Source organism: Gracilinanus agilis, chromosome 1, assembly GCF_016433145.1.
Source record: "Gracilinanus agilis isolate LMUSP501 chromosome 1, AgileGrace, whole genome shotgun sequence".
Taxonomy (NCBI): Eukaryota; Metazoa; Chordata; class Mammalia; order Didelphimorphia; family Didelphidae; genus Gracilinanus; species Gracilinanus agilis.
This window is the reverse complement of record NC_058130.1, coordinates 58,587,985-58,600,401: the sequence shown is the minus strand read 5'-3', so window position 1 is coordinate 58,600,401 and position 12,417 is coordinate 58,587,985. Positions and strand designations below refer to the sequence as shown.

Sequence of the window (12,417 nt, the reverse complement as noted above, 5' to 3'; positions counted from 1 at the left end):
CCTCTCCCCCTCCCCCTCCCCGCCCCAGCTTCTGTGCCCAGACATCATAGAAAGGCACTAGGACCAGTTTCCTCTCTTGATTTCAGATCTAACTTGCAGTTTGGGTGAGTGGCTAGTGACCCCAACCATACCCCAGCTCCCTTTCCTTTTCCTAGCCACCTCCAGCAGAGTCTCAGCCCCATTACTCTGTCCCTAAGAGGGGCATTTGAGACCCGCCCTGACCTTCCCATAAATTTAGCCACACTGAGGACCCTCTGTTGGGTAAAATTTCTCCAGCCCTGACCTCCCAAGTTGCAGACAGTGGCACCCTTCATAATTCCCCACCCCTGGGCTCACATTTTTGAGGTCTTTGGATTTCTCCTCTGTCCCTAAGGTGGCAAAGGTGGCTTAAAAGGCTGTCATTTAAATAGACAGGACCCAAAGTAAAAAGAAAATTAGATTCCCTCTGGCCTCAACATCACCACTAGGAAACTTGCCCAAAGCAAAAAGGGAGATGCATGATCTTAAGAACTGGACACTTACGACCTCAAAGGTCTTTAATGGTCACATCTAATTCCCAATTTGGAATGTTGGGATTCCCAAAATGTTAGACTATAGACTGATAGGTCTAGAGCAGTGATGGTGAGCTTTTTAGAGATGGAGTGCCAGTCCCTACCACCACCACATGCTGGGTGTACCAGCCCACCCTACACAGGGGGAGGGAGGAAGCATTCCCATTGGGCGGCTGGGTGGAGGGGCAGGTGAACTGAGGAATGTCCTTAGTGAGTATAAAGAGGGGGAGGGGAGTGGACCGAGTGCTCTCCTCCCCTCCAGCTCTGTCACCACCTTACCGTCTGTGCCCTCCCATTGGCTGCTGGGCAGAGGGGTAGAGATGTGAAAAAATGTCATCTCGTATAGTGGAGAGGGGCAGGGGAGCAGCTCTACCTAAGTCCTTCTGCCTTTCTAGTAACAACTCTGGGGGTGGGGAGGGAGGATGGTTGAGTGTCCACTGAGAGTGCTCTGTGTGCCATCTTTCTCCATCACTGGTCTAGAACTAGAAGGGACTCTAAAGGACTATAATCCAAACTCTTCATTTTGCAGATGAGAAAACTGAGTCCCAGAGAAGTAAAGTCATCTTCCCAAAATCACACAGCTGATAAGTGGCAAAACCAATCTAGAACTCTAGTCTCTTGACTTTCAATCTTGACTTCTCTTCTCACTACATTTCACTGCTCACTCCCATCTCTTATTGGCTAATCCTAAATGTCTTCCAGAGAAACTTGGCTTACAGGCATTCAAACATTCGATTCAATTCAACAAACATCTATAAAATGTTAACTATTTTTCCAGGCACTGTGCCAGCACTGGGGATGCAAAGATTAAAATTTTTTTAAAAAATCCCTGTCCTCAAGGAGCTCACATTGTATTAGGGCTAACAGTAGTTATAGTATCTACTTTGGTACCTGGTAGGCCAGCCAACTATTAGGAGGATGCTTAGGGTTGAGGTTAGGGGATAGGAAGCTCATTCTCAGGCCCCATGGTTTATCCATCTAACACCAAGCTTGGCTGCTATCTCTGTTAGAGAAAAAGGCATGTGACTTTGGTCTGGGAGAAGTAACCAGAACCAAAATATTCCTTAGATATACTTCCCCAAATTATCCACAATTGCCATTATCATTATGATCTTCTTTTCTATTTATCTACATACATACAAAAATTCATTCATCTCAATCAAAATTTCTTGTCTTTCTACCCTCCTAAAGCCTTGCACACTGCCTGGCACATAGTAGGTGCCACATGGAAGCTAGTAGAATTAAATCAGAGGGACAGGAATTCAAAGCTACTTATATCTACATGAAAAAATACTTGAAATCCCTATTGACTAGAGAAATAAAATGAAAACAATTCTGAGGTATTTATTACCTCACACCCATCAGATTGGCCAACATGAAAGAAAAGGAAAATGACAAATGTTGGGGGGGATGTGAAAAAATAGGGACTACATAGTTGGTGGAATTGTTAACTGAACCAACCATTCTGGAGAACAATTTGGAACTATATAAAAAGGGCTATAAAACTGAGCATGTTCTTTCAACAAGTATTGCCATTACTAGATCTGTATCCTAAAGAGATCAAAGATAAAAGGAAAATGATTTATATGTACAAAAATATTTATAGCAGCTCTTTTTTTGTGGAGGCAAAGAATTAGAAACTGAGGCAATGTCCATCAATTGGGGAATGGCTGAACAAGTTGTGATATATGATGGTGACAGACAAAGGTGTTGGTTTTAGAAAAACCTGAGACTTACATGAATGATACAAAGTAAAGTGATCAAAACTAGAACACTGTACATAGTAATAGCAATATTGTAATGATAATCAACTGTGAAAGACTTGGTTACTTTGATCAAGACAATGATCTAAGACAATTCCAAAGGCTACATCGTGAAAAATACTATCCACCTCCAGAGAAAGAGAACTGATATACTCTGAGTACAGACTGAAACATACTTTTTTAACTTTCTTTTTCTAGGATTTTGTGGGTGTTTTTTAAATTTTGCAACATGGCTAATATGGAAATGTGTTTTGCATAACTTCATAAGTTTAGTCAATATAATGCTTGTGTTCTCAAGGAGAGAGGGGAGGGATTGGGTGAAGAAAGAATTTGAAACTTAAAATCTTTAAAAATAAATGTTAAAAATTTTACATGTAATTGGGAAATATTTAACGAAACAAAAATATATTTAAAATATAAAGACTTGGCTATTCTGATCAATACAATTATCCAAAGGACTCATGATGAAAAAAATGCTATCTGCCCTCAGAGAAAGAACAGATGAATTCTGAGTGCAAATTGCAGCATAATTTTTTCATTTTCTTTATTTTTCTTGCTTTTTGCAACATGATTAATATGGAAATATGTTTTGCATGATTTCACATGTATAATTGATATCATATTACTCATTTTCTCAATGGATGAGGGAGAAAGAGAATTTGAAACTCAAAAAAATTTTAAATGAATGTTAAAAATAGGTAAATAAATACTTTTTTCAAAAAAGAATTGAGTGACAGGGATGCCAAATGAAGATAATTTGCTATGGTAGGAAGACTTATTGTCTGGACCAGGCCTACTAGACTTTATTTCTTTTGATTTCTCAGTTGGGACCCTCTTCACTCGAGTTGATTGTCCAGCAAGAGAAGTCCAGTGGGAAGGCCGCAGCTGGAGGCCAGAACATCCAGATGGACTGACTTCATGGTTTGAAACTGCCAGGCTGATTGCTTTGCTGTTGGCTTGGATCTGGTGCTATTTAGATGGCCAAAGTCAATAGTCAATTTGGGAACCAACCAGGGCATTCAAAACTTGGTGTCCCCAGTCTTCACCACACAGCAGTTATTTCTACTCATCACATACATAATAATAATAATCAGAAGCCAGAGAGAATCTCCCTCAGTGCTTTATCTCTTCCAGATGTGTAAGTGAACAAATGTCATCAGACAGTCTGAGTAATGGGAGTTCTACCTCGTACTAAGTCCTTCAAAATGGCCTGGCGTAACTATGAGAAGCAGGGATTTGGAAGCAGAAGTCCTGGGCTTGATAAATCCAAGCTTAGCCACTTGCTACGTGTGTGATCTTGCAAAATCACTTCTCTCTGGGGTTCAGCTTCTTCACCTATAAAATAGGAAGGCTGAACTAGGAGTTCTCTTCCATCTCTATATTCCATGAGAAGTTTAAAGTACCACACAAGTAGAAGATGAAACAGTACTGCATCTTTTACCTGGATTCCACATCCAGACACTCATCTGCCCTAAGCACAAAAAAACTTAAAGAAAGAAGCCAAAAAAGCATGAAAATATACCATGAAGGCTCCACACTAGAGCTTATGAACTTAATTCATTAGACAACTGGTCCTTACCTGGGTCCTAACTTAGAACCTATCGACTCTTACTTTACATACAATAAGCATAGTGATCTGGTTTCCAGAAGATTAGAAGCAAAGAAGAGGGAATGCTATAGGCACACAGACAAATGATAATTGATAGTGGAGAGAACAGATTTTTTAAAAATTAGCCACAAGGATTGAAAAAAGCACAGCTATTGAGGACCATTTAATATAGAGAAAACTAGTCTCATACACTACAATAAGTTCTGATAAACCAGGTTGATTGGAAGAGTTTTTGCAGAAAAGTAATAGTAAATAATAATAACTGGGAGATAAATAAGAATCAAGCTGTGAAGAACCTTGAATGCCAGGATAGGTTTCTGGGACTTTATCCTATGAGTAATCACTGAAGGTGATTAAGTAGAGAAATAATATGATCAAAGGGCATGCTTATAACAGTGTGCCTAGAGCAATAGACTATGCCAGGTTGTCTAAGCTAGGCATCATCTCAGCGCCCCAAACTCAAGATTTTTCCCCTGCTTCTTCCTGATCTCTTCTATTCCTCAAAAAACAAAAGTGTAACTATCTAATGCTCTGTTTCTTCAAGACCCTGCTAACTCAGTAATTCATCTGAGAATCTAGTCTATGATAGTGTTGTTGAGTGTTACTGGATTCCCATGTTAGTTTCCTTCCTCTCCTATCCCACCTTAAGTGCTCCCTTGTACTGTGATCCCCAACAGAGCAAGTGGGAAGGCACAGGTTGACTATCCTTTTCTGCCTAAGAAACTCAAGAAGAGTTAGAAGGGGGGGCAACTGCTCATGGATTGAGAGCCAGGCCCAGAGATAGGAGGTCCTGGGTTCAAATGTGGCTTCAGACATATCCTGGCTCTTTGACTCTGAGCAAGTCACTTAACCCCCATTTCCTAGGCCTTATCACTCTTCTGACTTAGAACCAATATATAGTATTGATTCTAAAATGGAAGGTGAGGGTTTTTTAAAGGAGGAGGAGGAGGAAGAGGAGGAGGAAGAGGAAGAGGAGGAGGAAGAGGAGGAGGAGGAGGAGGAACAAACTAAGAAGAAACAGAGCAATGCCTTTCATACTGTAGAAACTTAATTGGATTGTGTCAGAGAAAGTAGCACATGAGTGAGACAGGAGAGTGAAATCAGATTGTGGAGAATCCTGAAAGCCAGAGGAAGGAGTTTGGACTTTATGCTGTGGATAGGAAGAGCCATTGCAGTTTTTTGAGCAGGAGAATCATTTTTGAATCAAGTTCTACTTCAGGAAAATTACTCTGGCAGCATTTGTAGGATGGATGAGAGAGAGAGAGAAATTAGAAGTCAGGAAGCTCCTATAGTATTCTGGGCATAAACTAATGAGGATAACATCTGTGGAAGTGGAAAGAAGGAAACCTATTCTAAGTTTAGTAGTTATCATGCAGTTGGAAATCAAATGGTCTATCCTCCCCCCACTACCACTTCCCTCCTCACCAATGAAATACTGGCAGCAAGACTAGAACCCTGGGGTCTTACTTTCCTTAACTTCATGATTTTCTTGATGGGACTGATCCTGGAATAGAAAAAGAAGATCAAAGGCTTCTGTGCCCAGAAATATCTCTTCCCCAGGCTTGACATTGTCTGAAATTCTTAAATAGGATCTTATAGCTAAAAGGAAACAGAGAGGTTATCTATCCAATCCCCCTCATCTTACAGATGAAGAAACTGAGATCCAGAGAACTGGAGTGGCCCATATTTCTTGAGGCTGAGCTAAGACCAGATTAGGCTTTGGCATTTGGGAGTAGGACCTGAGATGAAATTCCTTTGCCTTCTTCCTTTTTTCCTGCTTATTCCTCCTCCCCTCCACAAAAAAAAAAAAAAATGATCTGAGAATCTCCAATGGAACTGCCTAAGAAGACCTCAAAGGAAGGATGTTTCTGTAGACTAATTTGTGTTAGCCTGGGGCATTCTGCCAACCCGCTAAGTGTGAAAACCTCCCTATGGGCCTGGGGCAGACAGGGCTGACTGAGTCTGGCCCCTCTTGCTTGGACATGGGAGTGGGAAGGAGGAAATCAGGGAAGGCCCCAGGCTCACAAAGTGGCTTTTGGAAAGAGAACACTCAAAGCAGAACACAGAGGTACTTGTTGAAGTTTCCGCTTCCTTCCCTGGCTGTCAGGAGCTGGTGACCTTTCCCCACTGCAGTTCTGGCCAGTCTGGAGGGTATCCTCCTCTCCTCTACTGGAAGCAGGGATAAATCCTTCACCTCCACAGACCTTAGCCTGGGCAGTCTTCAAGAACACTAAAGAGCTCAGTGACTGTCCACAGATTTCTCTGCGATAAAGAGAACCAAATGCATGTTTCATGTTCCAGGACCTCTGTGTATGATAGCCAATTGTTTTTCATTAGTAATGTCTCCTTCTTGTCATCAGCATAATCCCCATTTTACAGATGGGGACCCAGAGGCACAAAAAGGGGAAGAGTCCTGTCCAAGGGCAAAGAAAGTTAGGGAAACTTTTCTCCCAAATAAGCATCATTTTTTTTTCTCATTTAATTTCACCTTTGTAATATGTCACATCTCTGAGATTTCTTATTCTGTCATTTAGTTTATTAGCTACCCTTCCCAACTTTGTGCCATTTGCACATTTGATTTCTATATTTTCATCTGAATCATTGACATTGCACCTATGGCACCCCCTCGAACATGGGAGCCCTCTTAGAAAAGCTACCCAAGGTCAAAATACCCTGGAGATCCACATTCACCCAAACCATAGCCCTTGAGCTCCCACTGATGATCTTTCTTTTCCTAGTCATCCAGAAAATAAAATTAACTCCAAAGAAAGGCATTTAATAAAATCATATAATAAAAAAGTAGCAAGAGAACATCTCCTCCACTTTAGACTTGGGGCACACCCTCTCATAAATATATCCACCATCAATAGGAAGAAGAGACATATATGAGGTGCTATTGGGGGCACACATAGGCAAAACATGAAGCCAGTGCACACTCACAGAGTGACAGGGCTGCTGGTAGCTTCTGGCACTCTTCTCCTGGGCATGATCTCCAAAGGGCTTCAAGCCTCTACTGCTTCTACTCTCTTTGCTGGGTTATTCTCAGCCCCAATGCTTATTTGGCCTCGATGGTCATCTTCAATTGAGGGGATACCCCAGACCCATAAGAGGAAGTGACTTGCATCTTTTTTTTAAAGCATATTACCCATGTAAGCTTTAGCTCCTTCCCATACTTTTCACATTCATCATATTTACTCTTTCTTACAGCATTATAATAGTCAATTATATTCATGTACTAAAATTTGATTGGCTATTCTCCAACCAATGGGAATCTAATTTGTTCTCATTTCTTTACTCCTACAAAAAGTATTGCTATAAGGCCATACTCTACAGGGTGCATTTGAAGACTGGGTCTATTCATTATGAGATTTGGACTCAGTATTGAGTTATATATAAAATTATATTTAAGAAGTTTATATTATCCAAAGTCATGTTGCTGATAGGTGATTGGGCTGAATCCTGAGATAAAGATCCTTGGCATTATTACACCGCCATTGTCTCTTACATGATATTTTTTCAAGTGTGAAAAATATTTTATTAAACAATTTTCATTTGCCTATAATTCCTATTTCTTGCCCTTCCATATTATTTAGTTCTAATTTCTTTAAGTAGAATTTATTCCCAAATATATCAGCTCCTTCCTTACCTCTCCACAGACTATAAAGTATCATCTAACCAAGAGAAATGTATATATAAATTATATCTTTCATGTTTCTATTTCTCAATTTGTTCTCTAGAAGTGGACATTCACAAATTCTTCAAATATTAATTCTGTAGCTGTATATAATGTGCTCTTGGTTCTACTCATTTCATTCATACTTTAAAAAAACTCATTTAATAGATGCTTTTATATTACCTACATTTCCCAACATATCTCTTCCTCTCCTCCCACAAAGCAATCCCTTGTAAGTTCAGTTAAACTAACCCTCATACCAAAAATCTGACAATATGTACAATATTTCACACTTATAGTTGCCTGCCTCTGCTAAGAAGTTGGATAGGGTAGAGGAGAGGGTGGAATGCTTTTTCATCTCCCTTTTCTTAAGGTCTTAATAATTTCTTGGCATTCAAATTCTATTGTTTTCTTCTTGTTCTTTCAGTGATCATTTTTGAAGTTATTATGGATATTGTTTTCCTGGTTCTGCTGATTTCACTTTACATACATTCATATAAATCTTCCCATACTTTTCACATTCATCATACTTACTGTTTCTTATAGCATTATCATATCCAGTTACATTCATGTACCAAAATTTGATTGACAATTTCCTAACTAATGGGAATCTACTTTATTCCCAGTTCTTTGCTCCTACAAAAAGGGCTGCTTAAAAATACTTTTTGTATATGAGACTTTTCTTTTTTCATGACATTATTGGGGCTAAATGCACTAAGTGAGATCACTGGGTCAAAGGGAATGGACATTATAGTAACTTTCTTAATATAATTCCTAATGGCTTTCCAGAATGGTTGAACTAGTTCATATTTCCACCAATTGTATACTAGCATTCCTTTCTCTAAGTCTTCCTGTAAGTCCTCCATCATTGGCTAGTCCCATCTTTGGTCATCTTTGCAAATTTGTAGAATATGAAGAAAAACTTTATAATTATTTTAATTAGCATTTCTATTGTAATGAATGATTTAAAGCACTTTTTCATGTGGTTGTAAATAGTTTGCAATTCTTTTTTTGAGAACTATGCATCATATATGCATTTAATGCTTATCCGATGTTCTCTTACCTACCCTGTGCCTATGAGAAAGATAGAGGATTCATCCAAGTTCCTATAGCTGGAGAAATTCAGGTACAAAAAAGTTAAGTATTTCATCCCAAGTCACATAGCAGACTGCATCTTCAAATTCATTCTCTTGACTCTCAGGACCCTAGTTATTTCAGGCATCCCCCAAAAATGTATCTAACACAGAGGTGACCTTGGTTCTGTTAGGGTAGTGTCTTGTTAACAGGCTCTCTTGGATTTCAGGATTTCCACGAAGCAATACTAAAAGCCCTAAGTGAGGAAACTGAGGACAATGAAGAGTCACTAGCCAGAGGTGAGCTGCGACAAGGCTTAAGTGAGCTTCCAGCCATCTATGAACTGCACCAAGAGATCCTGAGTGAAATGGAAGAGAGAATACTGAACTGGTGAGTGGCCCCTCTTGTTCCTAATTTTCTTTTCTGATGCTCATGTTTTTGAATTATAATTATATATATATATATGTGTGTGTGTGTGTGTGTGTGTATATGCATATATATATATATAATGATGAAGAGAGAGAGAGGGAAGGAAGGAAGGAAGGAAGGAAGGAAGGAAGGAAGGAAGGAAGGAAGAGAGGGAGGGAGGGAGAAAGGAAGGGAAGGAGAGAAGGAAAGAGGGAGGAAGGAAGGGAGGGAGGGAAGGAAAGAGGGAAGGAGGGAAGAAAAGAAATAGACCACTAACAGAAGAAATAAAAATCATGTGGGAATAGAATGAGACATTTATCATTCATACCAGTTTGATTGCTAGTGGAGTGGCACCAAGGATGTTTGCAGCCAGTCAACAAAAGATGAGTTTACATTTGAATAATTTTATATGCCTACAAAAAACAGCTTTTTTCCATACTTGCAATCGTCCACATGTCATTAAATGTCAAAGAATAATTGCAGGAGAGTGACTTTTTCTACTGCTGTTTCTATCTGAATTGTATCCCCCAAATTGGGAAGAACAAGATGATGATTATAATATTATTTCCTTTTATTTTTTATTATGTCATAATAATATAATAAAGTATAGAGAATGTATATACTTATATAAAATATATAATATACAAATAATTTAAAATTAAAAATAAAATAGTTTATTATCTTTATTATTATTATGTAAATAATAGCATTTATATAATGCTTTAAAGTTTGCAAAATGCTTCACATATATTATTTGATTTGAACCTCACTAAAGCCAATAGAGTCAAGTTTAATCTCCTCTGAAAACCTTCCATAGGATAAGGATGGAGTGACTGGAAGTCAGACAGCATATCACAGGGAGGGTTATGAGTCATTATCAAACCACCTACTCACACCGTCCCCATTCCCATTTTTCTTCTGTGGCTTTAGGGAGGAACAGCCAAAGGTGGCTGACATTTTCCTTACTCAGGCACCAAAATTTGACCATCACGTGACTTATATCATGAAGTTTGATAAGAATTTGGCTCTACTCAATGGCAACTGCATCAAGTCTTCCCAGCTGGCCGCCACCCTCCGGGAATTTGAGGTAAAGTCCTCCTCTCTCCCCACCTCTACCTCCCCAGTTTACTTCTAAACACACTTTCATCACGATTATTGCTACTAGTAATAACTCGCATTTCTTTTTTAGTTATTTAATTTTGAATGTATATATTTATATATGGATTATATATAATAAAATTATAAAATGTTTTTAATTATTTATTTTTAAGGTTGGTACCCCCCCCCATGGTTACATGTTACATGTTCTCTCCTTCCCCTCTTCCCTCCCGGAGCTGACAAGCAATTCCACTGGCTTATACATGTGTTATCACTCAATACCTATTTCCATAATATTCATTTTTGTAAATTATATATATAAGGTTTATAATCTTATAAAACCCCAAACCCAAATCATATACCCATATAAACAAGTGATAAATCATGTGTTTTTCTTCTGCAAATAACTCATATTTCTGTTGTGCTTTAAGGTCAAACAAAGCACTTGCCTTACAAATAACCCTACAAAGTAGGTCTTGCAGAAGAGGAAATTGAGACTTAGAAAAAAATGTGACTAGGAGCAGCTACAGGGCTCATCTGATAAAGCATCAGGCCTGGAGTTGGGAGGATTTGGGTTCAAATGTGGCCTCAGACACTTCTACCTGTGTGACCCTGGGCAAGTCACTTAACCCCAATTGCCTGGCTCTCACCACTCTTTGCCTTGGAAGTACTGATTCTAAAACAAAAGGTAAAAAGAAAAAGAAAGGAATGTGACTCGCCCATGGTCACAAAACTAATGAGTGAAGATTTGAACCCAGGTCTCCTGGCTTCAAGTCTTGAGCTCTTTACACTAACCTCTGCACACTATCTGGTCCCTCCTGAGATCTTCTTTGTTGAACGTTCTCCTGGAACTCTGAAGGGAAAGGAGTCACTGATTTAGGAATGGGGAAGGAGAAGCCACTGACTTCTTTTCTCCCCATCCTTCCTATACCCTCTGCCCTCTCCCGCTGAATGGAGCGGAGAGGGTCCTGGATGGCCACCTTAGCATCGCAGATTTAAAGCTGAAACAGACCAAAGAGGTGACCATCTTCTCATTTCGCAGATGAAGGAAACCGAAGCCCAACGGAATAAATTGTCTTGCCCAGGCTCAGCCAGTTTAGTAAGTGTCTGAGAGGCAGGATCTGAACCCAGAACTTCTTGACTCTGTAGTTAATGCTCTAGACACGACATGATAAAAGAGACAGGAGGCCACAAAACCAGAAAATAAATATTAATAAACACTGTGACGACTGTGCGCCTAAGTAGTAATTAGCAGGTGGCAGGGTTCGTTAGGGCAGCTGCTTTGGAGGAGCTGAGCTGGGATCTGGATTCTGAAAGATGCTAAAGCAGTGATTCCCAAAGTGGGTGCCATCGCCCCCTGGTGGGTGCTGCAGTGATCCAGAGGAGCAGTGATGGCCACAGGTGCATTTATCTTTCCTATTCATTGCTATAAAAATTAAACTAAATTAATTTCCAGGGGCCTAAGTAATATTTTTTCTGGAAAGGGGGCGGCAGGCCAAAAAAGTTTGGGAACCCCTGTGCTAAAGGCTTAGCTGAAGGCTCTCTATGATATCTCACTAGGGCCTGGGGGTAATTCTGGGCCCTCAGAGACTATACCAAAAGGCTACGCGCTCCCCCAAGGCCTGAGACATTAGAAAAGTTTTGAGGGCAGCATCCGTTGCAGAGGCCCATTGCTAGGTCACCTGCAGGAAAAGAGGGGGCTGTTTGGCCACAGAAACTCTCTGAGACCGTCCATCTACTCAGCTGTGGTAGCCGGGACCTGTTTCTCTGAAGAAATCACAGTTCCTCAAAATGGGGAAGGACTGGGAGGGATCTCGATCTGGAACGAGGAGGCGTCTACACGGGATTCCGCTTGGAATCCACGGGGCCCAGAGAACGCTGGGGCAAACCCTTCCTTCAGAAGTCGCCAGGCACTGACCGCAGTGTCTCTCTCTTCTCCTTTGTGACCAGCAGAGTCCTCAAAGTGGTGGCCAGGGCGTGAAGCATCAGCTCCTGAAGGTGGTAGAACACATCTTCCAGTATCAAGTGCTCCTCACAGGTGGGCCTGGGGGGTCACCAGGGATGTGACCGTGGTGGGGCAGGATGGGCAGAAAGCAGGGCAGGGGATAGGATGGGACAGGATGGGCAGCAAACAGGACAGGGGGCAGGATGGGGCAGGATGGGCAGAAAGCAGGGCAGGGGCAGGATGGGCAGCAAACAGGACGGGGGGCAGGATGGGGCAGATGGGCAGGAAACAGGGCA

The 12,417-nt window shown here is 40.6% G+C and overlaps 1 protein-coding gene across 1 annotated transcript in view; it reads left to right on the top strand.

The window, feature by feature from the left end:
- FGD5 (FYVE, RhoGEF and PH domain containing 5) overlaps positions 1-12,417 on the top strand; it is a 172,969-nt gene that overhangs the window by 115,462 nt on the left and 45,090 nt on the right. The window contains exons 5-7 of the mRNA XM_044667716.1: positions 8,900-9,060; positions 10,009-10,165; positions 12,127-12,214. Coding sequence (XP_044523651.1) covers positions 8,900-9,060; positions 10,009-10,165; positions 12,127-12,214 — 406 coding nt within the window. The remainder of the gene's footprint in view (positions 1-8,899; positions 9,061-10,008; positions 10,166-12,126; positions 12,215-12,417) is intronic.